The sequence below is a fragment of the Strix uralensis genome, chromosome 21, assembly GCF_047716275.1.
Source record: "Strix uralensis isolate ZFMK-TIS-50842 chromosome 21, bStrUra1, whole genome shotgun sequence".
Taxonomy (NCBI): domain Eukaryota; kingdom Metazoa; phylum Chordata; class Aves; order Strigiformes; family Strigidae; genus Strix; species Strix uralensis.
The window spans coordinates 13215704-13242208 of NC_133992.1; the positions used below are offsets into that span (position 1 = coordinate 13215704).

A 26505-nucleotide genomic window follows, 5' to 3' on the forward strand; every position below is an offset into this window, starting at 1 on the left:
TTAAAAAGTTAGAAGAGCAACCTAAGTTTTTTAGGAGGTTTGCAGTCCCAGGACTCTTTCTACAGTACTTTTTGAAATGAAGGAGCAGTACAGGAGAATTGAAGCTATTGCAACTCTCCTCATTGTGCTGCAGGTCTCTTCTCCTGCATAAACTCACCTCAAGTGCTTTTGCTAATGATAGGAAAATACTTGATATGTGATTTTTAGACAGCCTACTGTTGTCAGAGATGTACTGCTTTGGAGAGTGATGAAACAAGAATGTAATTGAAAGAATTGGAAATAATTAGAGAAACAGGAAAGACTAAGGCCTTTCATAGTCTACAGAAGTGAAATGGTGGATCTAATGCAAACTGAGTTCTGTTTTGTGAATGTGGGGGGAAAAAAAAGGCATAGTGAAATTTTGCAGATCTGTGATTCTGCCAATATACTTGCCAACCACTTATTTCACTGTATAAGTTCCAAATTCCCTATGTTTAATTGTTTTTGATGTGCCAGCCTCTGGGTTTATTAAAAATTATTTAATTCAAATTTTAAGAAAAAAGATGCTGTGTTAAACATTGGGATGTGGTTTTGGGTTTTGTTTTCCATTTTCTAGAGGTCTTATCTACCAAGCTTTAGCTAAATTATGAAATAATGATACGGTCCCTACTTTTGTCCTACTTCGATGGTCCACACTGAGCCAAGCAAAGTTCTAGTTGGTAAATACCTTTCCTGAATAGTGTCTCTGTGGTAACAGGGACAGCTTCTTCCAGTGCCTTTAATTTCAGTAAATCGGTGTGTTTAAAATGTTGCCCTACAAGAGTTCTGCAAAGTATTTTATGATGATGTAAATACAGCTTTTTAAATACAATAGGAACTAACTCATTAGGTACAACTGGATGTATATTCTTGTTCATTTGGACCTTGTTTTCTGCATCCTTTCCTCTCCCTCCTTCCCACCACCAGTTGGTTTGAATGTGTTGGATATCCTCAGTCCTTTTCTGTCAGACAGCTGAGCCACAGCTCTTGTTGTGAACATCACTCTTGGCCAGTGATGTAACAGCACAGTCTTTTTATCTCTCCTCCATTTTTCTAAACTATTCTGTTGTTCAACTTCTTTTTGCTAGTGAGTTTGTTAAATCTAAGTGTAGATACACAAACTTTCTTGTTCTACCCACACTGCCCTATCACCCAGAATGAATTTTAAGGAATTTTGCTACATTAATGCTACAGTCCTAATTGTTAGAGCACTGTGGCCAGGCTCCAGAGCCAGTAGATGCATTTAATATTTCTTACCTAAAACTTAATTGTTTTCCAGAGTCCAGTAGGTAAACCAATAGAAGATAAACGTTGAATACGGTTTGAAAATTTTGGGGTTTTCATAGAACCTACAAGAAGTTCTTCTTCCTTGGGATGTGTGAGAATTTAGTATTTTTCTCAGCTGAAGATTGCTTTGCTTTTGACGTTGCAATATCTAGACACTTGACACACGTTAACAGTAGTTGTGTACCAGAGTTGATTTGAGTCATGGGGCAGAGTGGCGTGAATTAAGTGATTATGTATTCTTTGCTATGAGTAATCTCAACTAAAACAGGATGAAATCTGAACATGTCAAAATAACATTTGTTGCTTTATTAAAGGATTACAATATTACAGGGGTAATCTAATATATTAAAAACCCTACTTTCAGTTATATACAACACATGCTACATCACACGTCAGTTTAATGCACATCATACTGTTGTAAAGTGATGAGGTAATAAGGGAAAAAGTGTGCAAGCACACTCACACAAATGCAGAGGCTTACTGTAGGCTTTTGCTCTCCCTCTTATATGCATTCTTTAACTTGCATTTTTCATAGTAGTTGCTGTTTTGAAATGGGTGTTCTAGCAATCTGTTCTAGAAACCTACCTCAGAAGAATATTAGAATTATCCCAATCCATATTTCATAGTTGTGACTGACCTCTAAATATAGATGAGTAAATCTATTTAATAATTTGACAGTAATGTGCTATAATTGTGAAATATGGTAAATATAACTTCTCTTGGCTACAGGTAACTTCTTTATATAATTTTTATCTATGGGCTAAGGATATTAAATAGCTTATATATTGGTATCCATCATTTGCCTGCAAAGTTGGATAGTCCCTTTAATTTATATCCAGCCATTTCTGATTACAGAGGCTACACAGCAGGTAATGACTGAAGTCAGGTACAAAATACTGTGACAGTTGGTGTCGTATAACGTGTTGGCTGTACAGCGTGTTACATCTGTTGCAAATCTGGATTCATTTCCATATGCAGGTAGCTACTTCATTTTGGTAAAAAAATCATTAGTGTTTCTAAAATATTTCAATCAAATTTGAATTTTAATTTATAGGAGCAGATTATTAAAATGCTCGAAGTGAAGGGGAAAGACTGGCTTTCTCACGACAGTAATGGTTTCAGTATCTACTCTCAAAATCAAATTATATAGTACTAACTTTATTCATGGCAGTTAACAAAGATTAAATCAGGATAATCACACTAATGTACATATACCAGCTACACAGTTCAAAGGATATGATTTCCTGTGTCAAATGATTGCTCATAATAACAATAATACTCTTGCTGTACAGTTTGTAATATTTCCTGTATTTGAGAATATTTATACATAACATACAAAAATATTTAAATGTTGTGGCAGTATTTTTACCATCCAAACTTAATTTACAGGGAATAAAAACCAGAAAGTTTATCTACAGTCCATCTAAACTGCCAGTTGTAAAAGGCTTAATATAACTACTTTTAGTACCAAGAGGTGTTTTGAATGTTATGTCAGTTCAGTTCCTTTTTTTTCTTCAGCTTTTTTTTCCTGGAATGATTCTTGAAAATACAATATACAAGCCCTCACAGCAATAAATGTACAATATCTTACATTCCTCATTTCTGAAAAGATAATTCCAGGTAGTAACATCATAGCTTTATGTGATTTTTAGAACAAGAAAGCAAACCAAGAGAAGAATTATTTTAGTGGAATGTGTTGGGGTTAGGTCTTATCATCATAACAACTTTCTTCAGTGAATATGATCCACCGCGGAATTCAGCCCAGTAAACGCCATCCTGATACCGACTGCGGTAGTGTCCTCCGCGATACCAAACGCCGTTGAGATTTGAATGAGCACATGCGTTGTACCACCATCCTCCCTTCTGGTAATGAGCACAATTGCCTGCAAAAGAAAGGTCTGATTCAGTCTTAGGAGTAAATGAAGTCTTGCAGCAAGCAAGCTAAGCACTGTGTGTTTAACATGTAGATACCACATGGTACGAGGTGAATTTAAGCTTCTTCAGGAACCAGCTCTGTAGTTAGGTTCTGCAGATAGACTCATTAGCGTACTCTTCCTTGCTGGAAAATTTGTTTGCATTACTGTCTCAAATAACACCCCCCCAGCATATTTTACAGAAATGATAAATATTTCAGTGAGAATTTTTGTTTCAGGGTTAGTACATATAAGGGTTGACACACCCATTTGTGCTTCATAAGTTACTGACAAATATTTAAAATGTAAATTTTTTTTTCGTGTGTGTGTATGACCGTATTTTTCCTTTTTTAAAGAAGGGAGGGGGAGGAGGGCGCAAAAAGTGAGGCAACTGGAAGGGACCTTGTACCTGTGTATACGTCATGGTCCCGGTCCAGCGTGGTGAACTGTTTGCCGTTGTGCCAAGTGAAAGAATCTCCCGCGTTGCCATTGTAGCGCCCCAATCTCAACTTGTAATACTCGCTTTCTGGCTCCAGTCTGAAGCTGGCATACTCAGCAAATACTTTTCGACCTGACCAGTCTTCCATTGTTATGAGCAGTTTGTAGTTGCCTTGATTTGTTAACCAATAAATATTTTCTAATCCGAGCCAATATTCTCCATCTATATTACCAAATCCTTGCTGTAAAGGAAGCAAGAGAAGCATGTTAGTATTGTGCATCTGTTTTAGTGGTAAATCGGAGTGTATTCTTAAGTAGAAAACCACAGTGACTTATTGTAGGGACTACTTCTTCTGAAGGGTAAACACACAAGTTCCTCTTCAGGTAAGCTGTTGGCCAGACTCTAAAATCACCCTTTAAATTAACTTTAACAATAATTTTTAGAGGGTAGAAAACATCAACAAGCTGCTCGCTTGTCCTAACCTTGTACGTCTCCCAGTTCCTGAAGAAGTTGACAGACCCGTCCAGCCGTCTCTGAATGACTGTCCAGCCACCGGGGTCGTGCCGCTGGTCACACCAGACCTGCATAAGCTGGTTTGTGTTTTCAGGCTTTACAAGATAGATGGAGCTTGTATCATGGCCGTCTTCTAATGCTTGTAGACAGTCTCTCCAGGGCCCTGTACCAAAATGGAAGGATTCTGCATCAGAACACAGCTGAGCATGTCTTTAATGCAGGGCCGTATTCGAATTGGTAGCTTTTTACAGTAGATTTGCTTCTGCGGAATAGTTAGTTTTTCCTCTTATTGAAGGTACAGTGTCCCCTGAGTGTTTTCAAACAGATTCATTTGTTGAAACTTTATTTCTGGAATATATCGCAATGAATCGTTGACAAAGGTAGATCTTTTTTTAAAATTGTATTTTATTTTAGGCAGCTGCACTTATAACATTGATTATATCTTCAAAGAAACTAAATATTAATGACTCCATAGATAACTATTAATAATTTCCCTCAGAAAGCAAAATGGTAAGTTTGACTTTGTTTCTGTCTTTGAGAAATTCAGCTTTTTAGATCCCAGAAAATGTCATTGGCATGGACATGAACAATGGAACCAGCAACATAAATTAAGAATGGAGGTGTTGCTGTTGTCACCTTAATAAATGATGACACAAAATAGAAATTAAGATTTGTAACATGGAGTGCCCACTTACATAGTGAGCAAAATTTTAGATAAATGAGAAGACTTTTAAAACACTTTGCATTCTCAGAAATTACAGATACTACTCTTCTGTTTTCAGGAGAATGCTTTTTTTTTTTCTTGAGTTTAGTAAGAGTCCATAAAGACCTTACTCTTTTTGAAAGTATCCTATAGTCATGATTTTTAAAGACATTTTCTCCAATGGGAAGATAATTAGGTTACATTTTAATGAGTCTGAGAAATTTATATTTAAAAGATAGAGGGGTCTGTGTTGATATCTGCATAAAGACTCCCTCAGCTGCTTTGCTGCCCAAGCAGAAGAGTGAAGTCAACAAGAATCCTCAGGATTAGAGATTACAGACCCTTGATTTTTTTTTTAAGTATTTATTTATTTTTCCCCACACTGAAGGAAGAAGGCTTGTCAGATCTTCTCATGAGGAGTCTTACTGAAGCATATGCTGCTGTCAAGAGTAACTTCTCTTTTAATTTATTTCATCCACTGTCCAACACTGATAATGGTAGTTACCCTTGTACTCGGTAAATGAGTTAGTAGTGAATGAGTTTTATAGAAACAACCTCAGTGTTCTGGGGGGTTTGGGGTTTTTTGGTCTTTTTAACTAGTTAATCAAAAAGTCAGTGTACCAAGAGGCAATCCAGTTTTGTGGTCTGTGGCCATGCTGTGTTGTTCTTTATCCCTTAGTCATATTCACAGACTGTAGCCCCTTCTCCGTTTCTGTGGTGGGCAACTGTTCAGATTTCTGGCAATTTAGCTGTAGATGCGGTATTCTGTGACACAGTTGCGTGGCTTATTATGAGAGGTGGAAGACGACAAATGTAACGACTGCTGGTAATTTAAATTGCTCTTGTTTATTTTATCACAATATGTACATAGTGGTACTTACTAAAAACAAAAAAGAACATGTCAGTTCAAAGTCAATATTGAAGAAACTCCTGAAATACTCAGCCACAGATCTTTGATCTTGTCTTCATAAAAATAAATATATATCAGTATATGATGAGGTATTTACAGCTTTTTAATCATGCAGTTCCTTGTAGGCCACATGGCAACAGTGCTCTACTGTACAGGATTCTTTTCCCTGAAAGATCTTTAAGATGAAAATAAACTATTATAAATACCTCAAAGCAGCGTTTGCTACTACTTTTCCATGACAGGTGTTTTTTTGTCAGATATTAACTTTCCAAAATTTTGACTAAACTATGTAGTCTGATGTTATCTGGCATCAGAAATGAAAGGGAACGTACTGAAGACAACTGGCTCCAGCACAAATCTCAATAAGACACCATGGTTAATTCTGCCTCATGAAAAAAATACTTTATAATTAAGGGATTTTTATAGTTCATTTATGTGAGGCTCTTTCTTTGTACTTTGTAGCAGCTTCATTTAAACACTTCTAGTAAGAAACCTGCTCAGTGTGTTCTGGAAGTACACACGGACTAGGTATCAACCAGAACTCTGTCTGCATAGACATCGAGCCCTTCAAATATCTCTAAAAGTGATACAGAATTGGTATTACAAAAAGCAAGTTCACTTTTATTCAAGGTAATTGGATGATGGTACGTGATTCAGATTTGTTTGCTGCTTGTTATACTGTTCTGAGCATATTTTCTATGAATTAGTGAAAATTTTTTAAATTTTTTTTTTTTTCAATGTCACATTTGCCACCTTTCAGTGTTGGCATAGCAAGGCAATTCTTGGTGAGAGGTTACATAGCAGTTAATTGTTTCATGTTCACTTTACTTTAGAACTCTTGGGGAATGTGCTTTACTCTTTACAGTTCGTTAGTATTCACTTCTTTCATTGGCTTTATAACCTCTTCTACCAACACTTCAGTTTGAGGTAGATCCTGCAGAGTAGCCTCCTTGACATGGATGTAGTCAACACAGGCTCGTCAAAGTGTTCCCTCAGTGAATACTCATAACAAAATTAATTCATATTTTCTACTGTTGCCTTAATTTCTCTTGAGTGTATCTTTCTCTATAACCTTTTAGTCAGGCTTCCTGTTCCTGATCTGTTAGATTTTAAGATTTAATCTTAAGATTTTAATGTGTCTTTATATTTAACCTGACAAAGTATGTTCTTTTCTTATTTCCTGATTTGGACATGACTTTAGTGCTTTGAATTACGTTGTCTGCCTTCTAGCGCTGCTCTTTTACCAAGCTGTTTAACCATGACAAGATTTCCTGATCTTCTCAAAGTCTTTTTTTTTTTTTTTGGATGCATGGATAGTTCTGAATCTGCAGCAGGGTATCTTTAAATAGTCTCTGTGGTACTTGAAAACATTTTACCTTTTCAGTTAACACTTTATGCATCAGTGTTACAATATTCTCCTATTTTGTGCCTCCCAAGTTTCTGATAGGCTATTATATCAGATCTTGCTAAAACCCCAACTTTCTAGTTCTTTGGTCGTTTTTGTTGTTGTTGCTTAAGTAGTAATATTTGTTTAGAAGCATATATATACACACACACACACGTTTGGCTTGGCCTCGCTACACGTATTGGCCTAATATTTCTGTGCCCTGTTTAAATAATATTTTTCAGATTACACATCAGCATTTCTTATTTTAATTTTGTCCATTGTTCCTATCCAAAGATTTTACTTGATGGTACAAAATCTGCATTACTTCACCTAAAGGATATACCAGTTTAAACCAGCTGCTTCATTAAGCCATAATTATCAGTATGAATAGATACTGTCTGTCTTATATTATTATGTATATTTTTGTATACTACTAATGCCTTCTTTGAAAAAGTGTGTAACCATATAAAATTAGCATACACTGTATATACTGCATTAACCTTAGCATTACAGTTTGCTATTATTTAACTTTGTTTTTTATAATGCAGCATGGGGATAAAATGTTTACCTGCAAGTTTTATCTGGTAGAGTATGATAAACTGGTTTGTGTGCATGTTTTTCTAGGAATAATGTCTTCTATAGCAATTGCACAAGAAAACATACATTTCGTAGTTGGTATAACTGGCTACTAAATGTTTTGATCCTGGAAAAAGATTTGTTGGGCAAGGATGATGAATCAAATTCATGCAGTTTTCAAGTCCAGCTTTCATTTGTCTTGTGTCTAGGCATCTTCCAATGGTGCACTAGCAAATTTAGACAAAGCAGGATATTTTGATAAGCTATTCCTCTATTTTATACAGAAAATGTAGCAGTGCTTCACCTAACAGTGTTTGTCCTGTTGTGTGTAGTATTCTACACTTTAATAACTTGTTGTTTTAGATCTGTTTGAATTATTGACCCTGTGTCCTAAACTTTTTGATGTTATAAACTAAAACCCATTGTAGATAAACTACATCTGCTTTTTGCATTGGCATATTAAAACTTGTAGGTAAGCATTAATGCATGCAAATTTGTTGGGGTTTGGTGTGTCATAGCCCTACATCCCACCCCAAACCTCGGGGTAGTAAGTCCAAGAAAGGAGTTGTTGTTAGTGTCACAGCTACGCCATTTCATCAGGAAGTCTTTTATTGGGCTTTTAGCTCTTTCAAGCAAGTCTAAGGAGCAGTGTTCCCGAATAGGACTACAGAAATTTGCCTTGGAATTCATATTTTGCATAGTAGAATAGAGTAAAATACAATTGGAGGTATTCTGAACAATCTCTGGTGTTAACATGTGAGTTACTGGCTATTAACCAATTTTTTAAAATTTATTTTTCTGTAGAATTTAAGTGTTGTGTACATGCTCAGTATTCTGCAGACAGAATTAAACTTACCCAACTTATTCTTTTGGGTATGAGCAGGAAACAAGAATGCACAAAAACCAATTAGAGGCAAACGATTTAGGATAAAATTGCAAATTCTTCTACTCAGAATCAAAACCAAGTATTTTTTTTCATTTTCCTTTATTTTTGCAAAGAACCAGGAACACTGGGGTGTTTTTTATGCCTCATAAAGACTTTCTGGGAAATGCATGGATCAAAGCATGATATTAGTCCTTGCAGAGAAATTAACTCTGAAGTGTATATCTCTAAAATTACTTTATATCCAGTGATGATGCCCACATTTTACAATGCATTCTTTCAGTTTCTTTTCTCTAGAGCATTTTACTATGAGACTGGGGTTCTTTAATTTATCTACATCATGTTTTTATGATTTACTGCCAATGTTGTTGTTCTGCAGTCATTAGCCTTTATCATATTAGAGGCAATAGACTACGATGTGTCTGTTGAAGTATCCAACAATTCAAATATTCCTAATAAATTTTTGACAAGATGCTCTTCTTCTATGCCTTGCCTCTCAAATCTGACACCTTTTTTTTTGTGATTTGGCTAGTTGTTTTGGCTTACCTTTGTGAATATGGAGAAAATACTCGGTTATACATGTAAATCACACTACACAGTCAATTATAATAGCATGTAGGGAAAGACACTTCAAACATGACAGAGAAATACTTGTAAATGACCATCTTGTTTTAGATTATAATAATACCTTCCTCTGAGTGTAGGCATAGGGGTCTAGTATATTAGTACTGTATAAAGGCATTGCGGAAAGGGTCACTGTGCTGAAGATTTTGAATTTAAAGTAACCTATGAAGTAGGTTGTTTCAAAAATATTCATGTTGAAAAAAGATGAGCGCTTTTATTTTATGGTAAGTGATGTGTACAGAAATCTCTGTAAGTTTGTTAAATTAATTTCTGTGGCAGTTCTTATGATCTCCAGTTCAGATTCCTGGTTTTTGACTGAGGTAGATGTGACTGTGCCAGCCATATTGCTGGTTGGCCAGCAATAACACAAACTGCCCTTTTTTTGCAAAAAAAAATTAGGCAGCAGTTGTGTAAACTTTCTCTATAGTGTATATGCTGTTGTTAGGAGAAAAGGACAGTTCTTTTACTAGATCTGTCTGGTAATCAATGTTTTTGTAATAATAAAATGTGTATCTTCCTTCTGAAGTATTAACATGCTTTACAAACAAGGGTCTTCTTATCTTCCCTTGAAAAAGTGAGAGCATTCTGCCTTTTAGAGAGGTGGTTTTGATAAAATCGCCTCTGGGGAGTCAAGCAGACCTTTGACAAGTAGTACCTTTGTAATCTGACCAGTGCTTGTTCACTGCACAAACACCTTTAACTACAAAAATCCTTTTGTAGTATTGGATGTACAGGATGGAGAGACAGCTGTATCATGAAGAGACCACACATTTATGTTACGTGGAGACCAGAGTAGGTTTTGATAGCTGATTCTATGGGGTGTATTGTATTGTTTTGGATTTGCACCCACCCGTGCAAAGTTGAAGAATTTGAAATACGTTTTTAAGTGTGTCTGTAATTTTGCTAACCCAAACTACATGATTATTCTTCCCAACCCTGTCTTTTTTGTCTTGCCTCTCCTTAATTTCTGTCTTCAGCAGTCATTAATTCTGTTTGGATTCTTAAAAAATTTCTCTAATCGTATTTTATTTCTTGACTTGAACAATTAAGTTGTACGAAACAAAATATTTTCTCATGTTTTTTAAAATGCGTAATTAAAAAAAAAAAAAAAGAGGAGGGGGCTAGGATTATCATACAAACATAGAATGGTCTGGGTTGGAAAGGACCTTAAAAGGTCATCTAGTCCAACCCCCCTGCAGTGAGCAGGGATATCTTCCACTAGGTCAGGTTGCTCAGAGCCCTGTCCAACCTGGCCTTGGATGTTTCCAGGGAGGGGCATCGATCACCTCTCAGGGCAACCTGTGCCAGTGTTCCATCACCCTCATCATAAAAAATTTCTTCCTTATAGCTAGTCTGAATCTACACTCAGTTTAAAACCATCACCCCTTGTCCTGTTGCTACAGGCTCTGTTAAAGAGTCCCTCCCCTCTTTCCTGTAGCCCCTTTCAGTCCTGGGAAGCCGCTCTAAGGTCTCCCCAGAGCCTTCTCTTCTCCAGCTGAACCCCCCCAACTCTCTCAGCCTTGATCATTTTTGATTGAGAAGTTGATGAAAATTGATCCAGCCTTCTGATGATTTTTGTGGTCTTCCTCTGGACCCAATCCAATAGGTCCATGTAATTGCTCTTATGAATTAGAGATTCACTTAATTCTACTTTGCACTGATATTTTCACACTGCATAATGTTTTACAGAAATGAGATACTTCATGCTCTTATATATGTCTTTTAGGGATTTGTGAGACTCAGTAATCCTACATCGTGCTTCATGGGGAGCTGGAAGTGTGGATCCACGCAGCTTTTAACTAATTTAAAATCATTAATACAAATGAAAGGGAAATACGAGATTTATTTTAAAACTTAAGTCTCACTTTCTACACAGTTTCCGTGCATAATTAAATTAAATGTTTGGGTTTTGACACTGTTTGCCTGTCTCTCTCAGTGAGATACCAACTTCCAACTACCTATCTGTTGGGAGAAGAATACAGCAGATAAAAAATACATAGCAAGTTTTTGGAATTTCTTAGGGATAGGTTTTTCATAGATACATAAAATAGAGAAGGCAAAAAAAATTGCGATATATTACATTTGAACCTAGTAAGTAGGGAAGAACTGATTGAAAATGTGAAATGGAAAGCAGCGTCAGTAATCTTGATTGTGAAATAGTGAAAGCCATGATTCTTGTGGAAGAAGAGTGAAAAGCAAAACAAAATGAACTTTTAACAGATGTCAGCAGATTCAGAGAGCGTGCAGAGAAAATGCTTTACACAATTAGTCCAAGTGGAGAGTTTACAAGTTAAAAGAGACTCTGAGGACACTGCAGTGGATTTTGCTATTGCAGAAGGCAGCTAGGGAAAATGGTAAGAAAGTGACCTTGCTAAACTGTGACCTTTTAGCTCAAAGTAGATGCTAGCTCAGAGTGTTAGGCATGTCCGGTTGTGTGTGGGGTTTGTTCGTTTGTTTTTAACAAAACAACACCCCCCCAAAAACCAAACAACAAAACACCACACAAAAACAACAGTGTGGACAAAATAAAATAAAGCTACTGAGAGCAGTAAGACTAGTAAGTCTACAGTCAAGGGAAAATACTGGTCTGCTACTTTGTAAGGAAGGAGTGCTGTCAACAGATTAAACTGAGAAGGCATTTCATATTTTCCTTCAGTTTTGCTTCAGTTTTCATTGCAGAGGCTGGCTGCAGTCAGATGGTTAGTACAGCCAGGAGTTTTGGCAAAGGTTGAGAACTTAAGACACAGTACAGAAAGGATTGGATAAAACATAGGTGGATTTCTTTCCAGTGGCTAGGCAGCTGGGGTGGTAGTGGGTTTTGTTTCTTTTGTGGAGCGTTGGTTGTGGGTATGGGGCGGTGGGTGTTTTTGTGGGTTTTTCCTAGTCCATTCCAGACACGTGGCTGAAGTATCATTTACGGCATTAATTGTGGGGAGGGATTTTGTTTGAGATGTGCTTTGTGAGTGGAGAACATTCTGGAGGATGAGGAAAAGGTATTAAATGTTCCTTGCCCAAAAAGAAAGGTGGGGAGAGGAGAAGGGGATACCCTGGAAATGAAAGATTAAATAGCTTAACTTCAGTTGTTGGAAATTTGCTTGAACAAATCAAACTGCTGCAAATGAGAAAATAAGGATAGAAATTATTATCGTAATGGATTTGAGCAGAAGGAATGTGAACCTTCTTTTTCTGATAAGTTACATAGATAAGGGATAAGTAGCAGATGTCAAATCTTATCTTAGACTCATGGACGTTGGAAGGGAACTCTGGAGATGAACATGAAAAATAGCTGGATAAGCAGCACTTCCTCAGGTGAGGATCTAGAGTTCTACAGGGTTGCGAGTTGGTCATGAGTCAACGTGAATGTGTCCTTTGCAAAAAAGGAAAATGCTGTAGGAGGATAGATCAACAAAAGTACTGTGCACATGAAGCAATTCTTCCATTCTGCCGTGCGATGGTGAAGTCTCGGCTGCAGTTTGGGTTCTTACAAGCATGAGGAGGATGTGACCAGTTAATGAGTTTTCAGAAGAGTCTAACAGGAAGGGGAAGAGTCTTAAAAGAATGCTTTAAGGATATTTCACTTACAGAAAGATGGGGAAATACTGTACTAAGCTTGAACCTACTTTGAGATCAAAGTCAAAATGTTATAGACCTGATTTTCCTTTTTTTTTTGACATAGAACATTAGAATCCTATTCTTTTTGGCTGAGGTTCTGCATGCCACAATACAAGCTTTGGTGAGTTCATCTCTGGCAATATGGTGAAGTAACTACTTTGTAGCAAAATGTTTTAGAGACTGTGCTTTGGTCTGAAACACCTGCACAAGTTTCTTTCATTGTGGGTATTCATTGAGAAATAAGTCTGTGGGGTTTTTTTTATGTGTCAATTGCATTATTTAGTAATTCTAAAGAGTTTGACGATGTCATTTGGAATATGTTGTAAATAGCTTTAAATATATTTTGAGTGCAGTTCACAGGCCATACTCTGTTCCAAGTCTTAGTTTCAGATGTCTCTGGGTTCCCTATCTGGGTCCCCCTGAAGCAAGGACATGTTGCCCACACACTGAAGAACAGACTCCTCTTGTATGGGACACGTAATACTTGAACTATTTTTTTAAATATGTGGGACCACAGGTGAAACTGGATTCTTTACCTGTTATTTCTTTATCATGTAGATAACTGATCTCTGATGTGATTTCATATGCCTCTAATCTTGCTTATGGCAGAACTCTTAAGACTCTTAATGAGGGCTGTGTAATAATCTCTCGCTATTCCATCACTTGCTTCCCTTTGTTCCTGTCTTAGAGCGCAAGTGCCCCGTGTGAGGTACAGAGCAGGTACATATTCCTTTTTGAGTTACACAAGCACAAACATTACCACAAGCTAGATCAACAAGCTCGTAATAACTTCATAAATGTTTATGCAAAAAGTGTCAAACCCCTTCAGATGTCCTGAGTTATAACATTTTGGTCTTGGGCACAGGTGAATAAAATATAGATGATTGACTGTTGATTAGTAAGATTTTTCTGCAGCTCCTTTATCTCGTACATGTAATAAACCCTGGGTTTGTCTTGGCAGAGTAACATGAGAAAAATCTGTGGGGCTAGTGTATCTGAATCTGTTGGACATTCAGAATTCATGTTTTTGCTTTCTTTCTGTGCTTGTACTACCTTAAAAATACACAAGATAGACAATGTCAAATCTAAGAAATCTCAATTAGTACAAAATCCATTTGCATTTATTTTGCTAAATAAATGAATTCTGTATGCATTTTTGATATTACAATTAAAACATTGTGCACTGCATATTAGCATAAACTAATGTAGACATATCAATAATATTACTTACCAGATGGTTTATCAGTTGAAGTTGGAATACTAGTAACTGCAGGCATGGTTGGTAAGGTCGGTGGCAGAACCTTTAAGTTCTGATCACTCTGAATCTCATTAGTAGATATCTGGTTAATAATGCGATTGTAAGTAGGAGGCTGGTAGACTTTATTTGGTGTCTGTGGAGTTTGTGGCAGTGGCTTTATAGATGGCATTCTTTGACAGTGTTCTTCCAGTTGGGCAATTATTATTGACTGATTATTGGCAATTGACATCAAATGCTGGTACTTGTGCTCTAAGTCTTTGTATTTGTTTGCAAGCTGCAACATATCTGCAGTTTGGTTCAGAATCTTATTCTCAAGCTGAGAAAGTTCTAAGGCATTGTCACGTTTTCGGATAATTTCATGTAGTAACTGCATATAGAGTTGTGTGACACGAGAATTCATATTTCTGCTCTCTTTTCTTAAGAGTTTAACCTCATTCACAATCCCACCATCCACCTCTACCAGTTGCTGGAGAGTTTCTATTTGTCTCTTTTGTTTGAGTAGTTCATTGTTAAGTAACTGTAGTTCTTGTTTGTTTACCCTGTTTTCAAGTAGAACTTCAGGCTCCTTAGAATTAACACAAATGGCACCTGTCACTCTCTGCTGAGGTACAATAAAGGTGTAAGTACATTTGTCCTGTGTGTCACTGGAACGCTTGTATCTGTTCATATAAATGAACTCTTGCTCTGTTTCCTCATCATTGCCTTCAAATTCCTGCGTTTTGCTTGCAGTAGCTCCCACAACAGCTATTAGCATTAGACAGATGAATCTTGTTGTCATCATGATCCTCTTGTTCTGATCAGATATTCTTCTGCAAAGAACTTTTAAAAATCTGTTTTAAAATAAATTCAACAGTAAGTAACAAATAGGAAATCAATGCAAACTTACAACTGGTAGTCTGTTCTAAAACTTACAAAATATTACATAGTAACTAGTATGTCTGTGTACAAATGAGGTGTTTTTATTGTCCAGCATGAACTTATGTTGGCTGAAGGGGACATCAAGGGGACTAGTTGTACGGCCAGGACTGTAGTTACTAGTTGCTAGTTTATCTAAAGCCTGCCAAGAACCACAAGAAACTAAGTAATAAATACCAGGATTTGAAGAGTCCTTTCTTCCAGGCAAGTACCACAAAAGTTTCCAAGATTGGTGTTTTCATTTAAATATGAATTAATTTTCATTTCTTACAGTTACAAATATAACCTTTAAATGTAAACAGAATGTAAGTTATTATGTACTGTTAAAAGTTCTAAAAATATCAAATAGCTCATTTGCAGTATTTTATAACCAGGTATATTGCAGGAGACATAGCTTAGGTGAAATTTAACAATTTTATATTAGTCAGCAGTATTGAACCTTGTAGTTAAAAAAAAAAAAAACAAACCCAACACTTACTCTACATTAGTCCTTAATAATTATAAATTTAAAACTCTACTGCTCAAATATCATAGGCAATAAAATCTGTTGTTTTTCCAGACTAGTAGAATTTACAACTAAAATATTTATTGTGACTCTCACTGGAGACTTTGTACACTCAGCTTGGTCATTTCACTTCAGAGTCCCTTCGGGGAAGGGGAAGAACACGTGCCTGTGTGCACAGTGGATGAAGATGACCCCCAGCTGTTAGAATTAGCTGGTGGTGTTTACTGACACACTGCAACAGTACCCATTTGGTGAAATTACGCTGAGTTCTCAGAGCAAATTCATATTCAAGGTGGAGAACTGAGGCCATCACAATCTCTTTACAAATAAGTCAATACCAGAACTTAACAGGCAACAGTCACCTTGGAAGCGTGAGCTTAGCATTGTCACTATGGCCAGGGATGACCTTGTCGCAGTCGCTCTTCCAGCTCCTTGAACAGCACTTTGATATCGTGTATTTCTAACAGCTTCTTGTTGTTGAATTTTAATAGGGGTGTGTATATATGACCTAGTTTTCTTAAAGAAAATGGGGGGAAAATGCAGTATGGAGCTTTTTCAGTGTATAAAAGCCTGCTTGATACTTTTTAAAACCAAGGTGGTGTCACCATCAGGTTTTTCTTTGCTTGTAAAGCACTTCACATGGAATAACCATTCACTGTTTAAATAACTGCCCCCTTACTGCTTGGTCATCTTTAGTACAGCGAAATGATGATAGTAACAGCTGTGAGAGACTGGAATTAAGTCCAGCTAAGCACAGCCAGCATGGATAGCGAGAGGCTGGCAGACACAATGTATGAGGAGCATCAGGAAGAGCTAGGTTTGTTCAGCCCCCAGAAGGTGAAGGAGACATCTTACTGCTGTCTTCACTTACATAATGAGTGTTTGTAGAGAAGATGGCTTCTTTCTGGAAGTGCAGTGAAAGTATAATGGTCAATGGATACAAATTGCCTCAGGAAAAATTCATTTTGGGTTTTAGAAGAAAAGAATTTCACAATGAGGGTGACCAAGGATTGAAGCAATCACCCAAAGAGGTGGTGAAATCTCCATTGCTGGAAATATGTAAAGTTTTGATTTAAGCAAGTCTCTGAGCAGCCTGATCGAATGTTGAAATTAGTCTCGCTTTGTAAGACGAAGGTGAGGTCCCATCCAGTCTGAACTGTTCTATGATTCTAGGCAGCTGCTGGCTTGTAAGAAAGTTTTTTTTAGAGTTTCAAGATAATGATGGATATGCATGCTTAAATAATTATTCATACTGAGATGTGGTTGTCAGTCATCCACATTTTTCTGTTCTTTTGAAATAAACCATAGAAGTTTCTATAAATGGTTCAAACAAAAGTGACCAGGACTTGATCCTTCTTAAAATTTTTGGATATACATTTTTGCTTCAGTTTCTTATTTGGAATAAACTCATTTTCATTTTGCAAACAGAAAGGAATTGTGCTTTACAGAACTTGTCAAGAATCTTGAAAACTTGTCAGATAAAAGTTTGGAGTTTGACATTGTTTCTGTAAGTAAAGGAATGTTATTTGGAGCCCTGGAAAACAGGGAACATAAATTCACCCCAGACAGCTTTAACTTGCATAATCAGCATTTGCACAGCAGGTCACACTTGGAAACCCTGGCGGTTTTCCAGGCCTTGTATTTCTCCACAGATGGACTGTTTTTGCAAATGTCTCTCACGTATAGGTGTAAAATGGGTTTTATTTCACTGTTTGCATTGAAATAACTCCCCCCCCCCCCCCCCCCCAAAAAAAAAACCAAAAAACCAAAAACCAAACACCCAACTAATTATTGTGACCACTGGAAAGAAACTAATTTTTTCCTCAGCATTCACTTGTGTCTTTGTCACAGCATCTTGTGTCTTTTAATTGAACACAGGACTTGGGGTGCACATTCTTTTCCAGGCTGAAGAAATACAGAGAAACTCAGAACAGTTTGATTTCTCTCCACTTTTTTTAAGAATTGTTTAAGAAAGAAATAGAACAGAGTTCATCAGCCTCATCTTAACCTATCAGTTCAAACGTCTTTCAAAATAGAGTAGAACAGACTGTTTCAGTTGGAAGGGACCTAAAACGATCATCTAGTCCAACTGCCTGACCAATTCAGGGCTGACCGAGTTAAAGCGTGTTACAGGCATTGTCCAGATGCCTCTTAAACACTGCCAGGCTTGGGACATCGACCCCTTCTGCAGGAAGCCTGTTGCAGGGTTTGGCCACTGTTTGCAGAAGGTGAGCCATCAGTGAAGGACATCAGCATGATTAGACTGTGCTGAAGTGCTTCTCTCATGGTTGTGCCTGCATGTCACCTTTTCTAAGGTGTTCTTCCTATAAGAAAAAACATTTGAAGGAAAATTACGTTGGTAAGAGAATGCTCCTGTACAAATGGAAACAAGAACCGTACTGTCTTCAGATGTCCTTCCTGCAGAGTCTGTTTATGAAGTGATCTCTTAAGGCTTTTTGTCTGTACTTGTTCAGTAAAAAAAAAAGTGTTCAGAATGAGGCCTGTTTGTTGCATATTGTGATGGACTACATAACATAAATGGCATTTCTCTTCTGCAGTTGGATTCAAAAAAAATTTTTTTTTTTTTTTTCAAAAAAAGCTTGCTGGAGGAAGTGGGGAGGGAAGCCAGAGAAACCATTTTAAGGAAGGACTTAATGCTTTTTAATATCTTCCCCTTTTTGAGTAGGAGACCATCAGATTCTTAGGACATCAGAATTCCTTCCCATGGGAGAGGAAAATATTATTTATTTGATGTCTAACACACTAGCTTTCAGTTTTCTTCTGTTGCGCTTATGCCAAGTAATTGCTCACAGCCTTTGTAGTTAACTAGTGCCCTTGCTGATCCCTCAGTTCTTCCCATTTCTCTGGCTTGGCCTCCTTGCTCCCTCCCTCTCCCAGTAGCTCTTCTGCAGTGGACTGGGAGGGAACTATATTACTGGGGCCATATTTGTTCCCGGTGCAAAATTCCACTTAGGTAGCTGTGGACTTTTCAACCTTGCCATTGCACAAAACTATATGATATAAAAGCATGCTTGCAGGTTTGGTGCGAATTTTCTTAATTACTGGAAATACAGCATGTCTGTCTTTTATCCTTGTGCACACTGACAGAATTTCACCAAACAAGCATACAAACAAAAATGGGAGAAGTGAGAGAAGCACACTTAGAAAGATACATGTCATTTCAATTAAAAGTCAAATAGAACTTATAATTAGAAAAAGTATATAAGTTTGAAGTAATTTCATTTCTAGATTCTGGCTGTTCAAGACTGTTGCACTCGTAAAAGCACTGTTCTTGGGAGTCGAGTTGGGACAAACTTGCCCTAGTACAGAGGCAGCTAAAACAGATTTTGTGTATGTTTCCCCTACTTGGCAGTATATATTACTTTATTCAGGCAAAAATAATTTCTTTTCCTCTTTATCTTTCGCCAGTATAACTGCATCTGTGTGAAAACTTCTGGTGGCATTGTGGTGTGGGTTATAATCATAGTATTTTGCATATTCCTAGCCAGCATAAGCGCTTTGGTTAAAATTTCAGTTTGTAGACCAAATGTTGGCCTGTCTGTGTATATAATGGGATAATATAAGTTGGATTGTTTGCTCATTCATTGTTTGCCCAACTGAGGATGTTCCCATGATCTGGTGAAAAAAGAGGAAATAAACCTTCTGAAAGGGCTATCAGACGTTTCAGCATTTCCTGTCCCTTAGGAAAAAGTAAATAAAATCTTTCTTTGGCTTTGCTTTGAAATATTTTGCTGTCCTGTACTGTGTCATGCTTATATGGGACTTTTGGTTAGTCAAAATATATTACCTTTTGATTGCTACTAGTATCTTGAAATTTATATGTGATATTTCAACAAGATTCAAGTATTTTACCATCTAAAATTATACAGGTGTTTCACATCCTATAGTTTAATCACTGTCATAATCCTGAAATGATAAAAGTACTTCTACGTGCAAAGTATTACTGTTTGGCAAATACTGACTTTTTTTTTCCAAACAGCTTGCCTTAAGAAAGCATTAAAGGTAGCAATGTCAGCACTATGGCTTTTTTTTTTTAAAGCTACTTGTAACAAAATACACATCTCATTGTGGATATTCCAACATATATATCTCTTTTCATTACTTGTTGGTTCTGATGCTATGCTTCATTTGAATTTTTGTGTACAGAAGAGAATGAAGGTATGTCTCCATCAGATGAAAGATATGACTTGTAATAACAACACAATGAAGTATCATTAAGCCTATTTGAAAATCCTACCAGTAGCCTTTCAATGCTATGGCTGGTTTTGTTGGATGAAATTTGTTCATAAAATAGACATTTGCAGTATTACTCTGGAGAGAAATGTGTTATGAAAGCCTGAGTACATACTGTCAGCACTGTTGCATCTAGATCTAAAGTGGTTTTGCAACGTTGCGTCTTTCAACCATTGAGAGATTGGCGTCTTGTCTCTGGGAGTTTATACTCTGTTCTCTTTACACCTACACTGATTTCGGTGCTCTGCAAAAAGAAGAGCTGAGACAGTAGGAAGAGCACTGGATGGTGGCTGAGCACTGAACTCTATTATGCTTTACTCTGGATTACAAGTCAGTTCAAGGAGGAAATGTTTTCACGTTTAAGGAAGGCATCACCTATACTATAGCATTTTGGAGAAACACAGAATCAAAATAATGATCTGTGTAATTCTTGTGTGGAAAACCTTAACTAAGACAAATGTGGAAAATAATTGCCTGGGTTTCATACCAGAATATAAATTTTGTGTCTTAAATTGCATTGGTTTGGGTTACTGCTACAGATAAGGAACATAAAAGAAGCCAGTAGGTAAAAGCAGTAGAATTGCTTCTTGCTGCTGCTCTTGTTTTTCTATATATAGTGAACTGTTACTAATCCAGAGGACTGTAGGTATGAAAGTGTGATGCACTGAGTATATAAATGCAGCTTTTGTACAAGTGATATGTGACACTGTCTACCCTTGGAGACTGCCTTACAGAGAAGGAAATTTTCTGTGCTAAAACTAGGATGTTTTAAGAGGGGATTTCTGGGCACTTCAGTAACTATTTGAATTGCAGTATAGTTGAATTTATTGCAAAGTTAATCTAATTAAGAAAAAACACTACTAATTTGGTTTGAGGAGCTAATACATCAGAACCTGGTATATGATGAAGATAGCAGCAATTCTCACTTCAGAAAGTTAGAATAGATTTTTAGTGGCTCGTATGTCACAGCTCAGGAATTCAGGAGGCATTTTCAGTTGATCAGGCTTCAGTTATGATGATCATTGTACGTTTCCGATGTGACTTTTTACACTTAAGCAGGAGTGCTCAGTAAGCTGTCAAAATAGAATAAGTCATTGTATCTTTGGGATAACAACTGTTGTTTTTATAACAAACTGCTACCATTTTCTATCACTGTCACTCAAGCTCCCTAAAAAGGCTCCCAGAGTATTACATTCCTTAGGAAGTTAATTCCAGAATTTGAGGGGTTACTTGTTATTATTTCACTCTATCTTCTGGATGTGGTTTTATTTATGTGTCATATTTTCTTTTTTTTTTTTCGGTAGTAGGTGACTTTCATTAAGGAGTGGATAGGCAAGGCCCAACACTCACAGTTTATTCCCATCCTTGTGAATTGCTTGGACTCCAGGGTTTATAGTCTAGAGGCTGGATCATTACGAGTGTGGGCAGGTCTAACATGCCAGAATTGAATGCACCATGATTAAACTGATACTTCAGAGCCTTTTAAAAATATCCAGATAGATGAAAAAACAGATACATAAGAAGGATGAGATACGCACTTTCACACAACACTGATATTTTCTGACATTTCCTGGTATGGTTGTTTTGACTTAGAAGAAAAAAGTCAGCAGTGATATCCTACACACAGATGAATTTATTTTGTTGCTCTAAATTGCTCTGTTACAAAATTCAGTTCTGTGGGTTAATCAGTTCTTGTGTGCTGGCCACATTTAATATGATGAGGCTAGCAGTCATTTGATGGGCTGGCTTTTCCTCATACCTTACGTGCTGTGGTACCTTCTGTGTAGATTCCTCAAGCATTTAGACGTCAATGAAGGCACGCTCACAAAAGGCAGAGTGTTAGCTATTGCAGCATTTATTCTTGAAACGATAAACTATTTTATTTGATTGTGAATTCACACATAGTTTGATAATTGTTCATTCTAAAGAAACACGAAAAACTAGCAACAGATCTTCACTGCTTCTTTAATACTTTTGTCTTTGAAATTAAGAGGGGTTTTTAGATTAATGCAGTTTTACATTTTAATTATGAAAGCAAATGGAGCAAGGGTGTCTAAAACATAAAATCCTACTATGAAAAGATCAGAGGGTTTGGTTTTGCTTTTTGTTAACAAACATTAGTTTTTGCTTCTGCAGAGTCCTTCCTTGATAGTCAATGTTTGTGGATTTAAGAGTTAGCTGGCATGTTCCAGGCACCAGGCCAGTAATATGATCTGGATTTCACAACACCGTTGTGATAAGATAGATAAGCATGAATTTTCTGAAGCTGCTTTCTTTCTTCCTCCCTGCCCTTTTTCTCAGAGCTCGTGCTCTGTTCTTACTCCCTCTCCCAAACATTCTCTTGCATGGAATTACATTAATGCATCCTCTCAATTTTTCAAGTAGTCTTCATATTTAATGGCATTTATTAATTTTCGCTCTTTTCTAAGGAGAGGGACTTCCACTGCTACATGTTTTCTTTTAGAATTAACTCATGTAGTTTGATTTCTAGATAAAGAGTACTGCTGTGAAAAACCTGAACACTGTTTTTCAGTTTTGTAAAAGGAAACGGTAATTCACAGTGAAAATACAGCATGGTAGTGTGCATGCCACATGTATTAGGAAAAGCTTTAAAGTTTTGTTTGAAGTTTTAAAGTAAGTATAATAGGGGATAGGGAAGGGCTGACACATAATAGCATGCAGTTTCACTTATGAAAACATGATGTAAAACTAAGTTGAAAAGTTTACCTCCAAACTTATGGGGGGAATGAGTTTTGGTTTTTTGCCGCTAGTTACTTGTTTCCATTGTAAGCAGTGCCACACTGACAGACACCAATTAATTGCTTTAGATACTTCTATTATAAGGCATTCTATACTCAGCTTTTTTGTGCACTTAAAATTGTGGTGAAATTTTGGTTCAAGCACTAGTCCATTCTTTTGAAGTTAGTCCGTTCTGAAAAGGAAATACTTTTTTTTACTGAGGGGAATGGATGACTAAAGCAGCACTTCAGAATGAGAGTATCTTAATTAGCTCTTGGAGAACTTTTGTTTTGAAATACTATCAAGTGCTGCAAGAAACTTCAAAAGATTATGTATGTTTTGCTGCTGTGTAACTTTTTTCAAGTTTTGGCAAAAGATAGCTTTTTTAGTTACAAGAAGTACAAATTTTCTTTCTGGATTACCAAGAATTTTAGTCATGTTGTTTGTGGATTGTTCTTTGTGCTTTTAAAGTTCTGTCATAGATGTGGAATGTAATTATTGAAAGAGAGCACTGCTTTTGTTGTTGCTTCCCTTAACAGCGGCCTCACCTTATTTTCACTTAATCCAATCACTACCGAAAAGCGCTCATACTGTGTGTGCTCACATGTGTGCGGGCGCATTGTCTGTAATAGCCCTTCAACAGATTCACATCTTAATAAATGTGACTCATTCTGCCCATGAAAAATAGTAGTTAGATCATACCGTAAATATTTCATGCTTACACAAAGGCACTCATAAATGCTAGGTTATTTTTTAAATGAAATTTTTGCAAAATCTTTGAAGTATTTATTTTATAGACTCTAATAAAAGTTCCAGGAACTCTTGTATCTCTTTGATCAGACATGAGTGTAAGAAAGACCAAATAGAGATTTTGTAGTTTTTAATACAGGTAGTCCTTTAGAAAAGTTATCACAGAAATTAGTATCCCTAGAAAGTTTGTTGAGACATGTGCGTTTTCAGTGAGCTTGAGGAAGCATGAAGCTCTAGTTACCTGCAGAATTAAATAAGATTTAAAAAAAGATGTAATATTCTTGAAAATAATGGCAAGAAGGCTTTGCACTGCCTGGCATCATAAAATGTCTCAACTGACTCTGCAACTCTATCCTGGAAGTGGTTTTTTAAAGAAAAGGCGAAGGGAAAACCAGGCTTGCTGGTTTCCGCGGGGGCTCAGGGCTCCCTGGGCCGGGCTTACAGCCGCGGCGGGCCCTGGCCGGACAACAGCCGCCGCCTCCCCCCGGCGTCCCCCCGGCCTTACCGGTCTCCGCCGGCGCCTCGCCCGGTCCTGGCCGCGCTCTCACCGCCGGGGCCCGGGACCGCCGCTGCCCCGGGGCTGTGACATCCCTCTGGGCGGGCTGCCCGCGCCGGGCCGGGCTGGGCAGGGGAACCCCCCGCCGCTCCGCGCCGCAACTCCTCCTCCTCCCCGCGGTGTTTCGGGGTTTCTCGCGGGCTGGCGGCCCGGGCCGAGCCCCGCCGCCGCCCTGGGGCGTTCCGGGACCGGGGGGCGCAGCGGCCGGAGCGGGGCCCGTCACCGCGCGCGGGGCCGCCGCCGCCTCGTCTGACTCCGGCCCCTTTGTGGCGGGCTCGCCTCCCGGCCGCCGCCCCCCCGCGGGCCGCCCCGCTCCGGTTGGACCGGCCTCTCCCCCCTCACCCCCCCCGCGGGGCCGCCCCGCTCCGCTCGGACCGGCCTCTCCCCCCTCACCCCCCCGCGGGGTCTCTGCGGGGCTCCCGGACACCCCGAGCGCAGCGCCCGCGGCGGGGGGGGGGGGGGGGGGCACTGCCCGGAGGGGGCTGGCGGGCGGGTCCTTCCGCAGAGCCCAGCGCAGGCTCCGCGGGTGCTCAGCGAGTGCTGCCCGTGAACGCTGGAAGAGGGGAATAAGGCGGCTTTTTCCGGGGTAGCGCCGATATTCCCCAGTTTACGCTTCCCAGGTCACTTCTGTCAGGAAATGGCATGTGCCCAGAAATAAAGGAAAATAAATTTGACCAAATTCAAGCAAGCCTTAAAATAGTCTAGTGCAGATTGAGAATCCATCATTTGGCTGAACACCAGTGCATTTTTTAATGTGTGCTTGCTACTCGCGTTAGTCATCTAAAGCACGTTTCTCATTTGATCGCTGTGAATTACTACTACTTCCCTAGAACCCTTCTAAAAACTTATTACAGAACTTTCTATGCATAGAAACTGTACTTCGGTTATTAGCTATCACCTCTGGTTTTAAAAAGGATTTTTTGAATTAATGTAAAATTTGTCTTTATGACGTATTTATAATTTGCTGGGAATCTTGCAAAGAAATAATCGAATTTGAAACTTCACAATAAAAAAATGTTTACTTTTTAGCTACTTTTTATCAACAGTTTAGCAAACCAAACTGTTATTTCACTGTCATTGCATATCATGGCCATCTTTAGAAAGCTGTACCATATTGAAGTCATGTATTTGTTTGCAGTTTTTCAAATAGTTTTAAAGATCTTAGGGTTTTGAAGAAATGGAGGAAACCAGAATGAGAACACTTAGATTAATCAAAGGGCAAATAAAGAGGTTTAAAGATACTGCATGAAAACAAACTATTTCTGTTCGAGTTAAAATGTGGACAAGTAGTGGCTGTTCTAATAATAAATTATTTCCATCATGAAGGTGAATGTCTGCTATGTCAGAAAAAAACACGTCTAAATATATTACAGTAGTAATTCAGTACGCCTTAGGCTTTTTAAGTTTCTTGTACCTTTACTGTATGGCCTGGGATTCCTGCAGGGAATGTAGCACTTAGGGATATGGTGTAGTTGGGATCCATCAGTGCTAGGTTAACGGTTGGACTAGATGATCTTCAAGGTCCCTTCGATTCTGTGGTTCTGTTAGTGCCTCTTAGTTACTGTTATGTTATCATTATTTTCCAATTGAACTGAAAAGCTTACTCCTTTCTGTATCTGGAGAGGACACAAAACCAGGGACTGCAGTGGTTTTTCCAGAGCACTAGTTTTACACTTTAAAAGCTGGTTTAATTAAACCAGAATGTGATAATTCTATTTGTTTTTGACAGATTTACCAATACGCCCATTAAATTTTCTTCCAACTTGTATATGATTCACACTCCTTCATTTCCAAGGTGCTTTTCCAGCCCACAGAGACACAGAGCTGCTCAAGGGCAGGAAATGGGGAGCAGGTTGCCCTGAGCGTTTGCCAAGATATTGGGGTGGCTGTTTTCTGTGCAGATCAATTTCTCACATTCCTGACTATTAGACTGCTGACAGAGCTGGGCAGGTGATTCCCTGCCTAGATTACTACTTGAGTATTTAATTCTCATTTTAAAATGAACATCTTCAGATCCTTTGCTTTTGTAGAAGAATATCGGTTTCTAACTTGCTGTTATGCCCCAGAGCACCCAGGTTCTTGGACATACAAGATTTCCCGAGGATTAAGTTCTTTATTTAGGGCCATATTATAGAAATAATCCGTAACCAATTTTAAACTCTTTAACATATACTTAAGATCCATTGATTTTAGGGCACTTAAATGCCTAAAAATTTTACCTAATGAAGGAGGCTGAGACTTCTCTTGTGGTGTGTTCTTTAGTCATTCTGTTCTCTTAAAGATGATCGTGTTGTAAATAAAAATATCTGAAAGATCAAAAAGAGCCAAACCCTATTTCTTTGATGGTCCTCTTTTCTGAATGAGAAACAACATATTATTACACAGATCAGCCTTCTGATTAAGTGCTGAGTGCTTCTTTTGTCTTTTTAAAGCCCTCTAAATGGCCTGTTCCTGGAAACTTTTGTATATGGGTCATTCCAAATTGTGTATGACACAGCTGCCTTATTTCTTGAGTCTGTTGCAGTTTTGTCATTGGGAACAATAAAGTTGTGCCAACTTGACAGGTGACGGGGAGCTTTTATTTGGATGTGCCAAGTGCTTGTAGGGTATCCAGGTTGTTTGGATAATACTCGGTATTTGCCAATGGGAAGGATTGGAAGAGA

The 26505-nt window shown here is 38.0% G+C and overlaps 2 protein-coding genes across 14 annotated transcripts in view; one reads left to right on the forward strand and one right to left on the reverse strand.

Moving 5' to 3' along the window:
• The window catches only part of RALGPS1 (Ral GEF with PH domain and SH3 binding motif 1), a 130216-nt gene that overhangs the window by 58238 nt on the left and 45473 nt on the right, over positions 1-26505 (forward strand). The window lies entirely within an intron of this gene.
• On the reverse strand, positions 1591-24108 carry ANGPTL2 (angiopoietin like 2). Of its 4 annotated transcripts, XM_074891374.1 has the most exons (6): positions 23792-24108; positions 20724-20870; positions 14097-14953; positions 4140-4333; positions 3628-3898; positions 1591-3188 (listed from the first exon to the last, which is right to left on the reverse strand). In XM_074891374.1, exons 3-6 carry the CDS (start codon positions 14902-14904, stop codon positions 2989-2991), a joined length of 1473 nt encoding a protein of 490 aa, XP_074747475.1. In that variant the 5' UTR covers positions 14905-14953; positions 20724-20870; positions 23792-24108; the 3' UTR covers positions 1591-2988. The 4 variants fall into 4 exon arrangements, with proteins under 4 accessions (XP_074747475.1, XP_074747473.1, XP_074747476.1 ...); XM_074891372.1 differs by lacking the exon at positions 20724-20870; XM_074891375.1 differs by lacking the exons at positions 20724-20870; positions 23792-24108 and adding an exon at positions 20691-20712.

Excerpts from the sequence above, each read along its gene's own strand:
- ANGPTL2 (XM_074891372.1), bottom strand. The coding sequence starts at position 14,904 with ATGATGACAACAAGATTCATCTGTCTAATGCTAATAGCTGTTGTGGGA. Across the intron at positions 4,334-14,096 it reads TTCAACTGATAAACCATCTG|GGCCCTGGAGAGACTGTCTA; the intron begins GTAAGTAATATT and ends ATTTTGGTACAG. Across the intron at positions 3,899-4,139 it reads GGAACTGGGAGACGTACAAG|CAAGGATTTGGTAATATAGA; the intron begins GTTAGGACAAGC and ends CTTCCTTTACAG.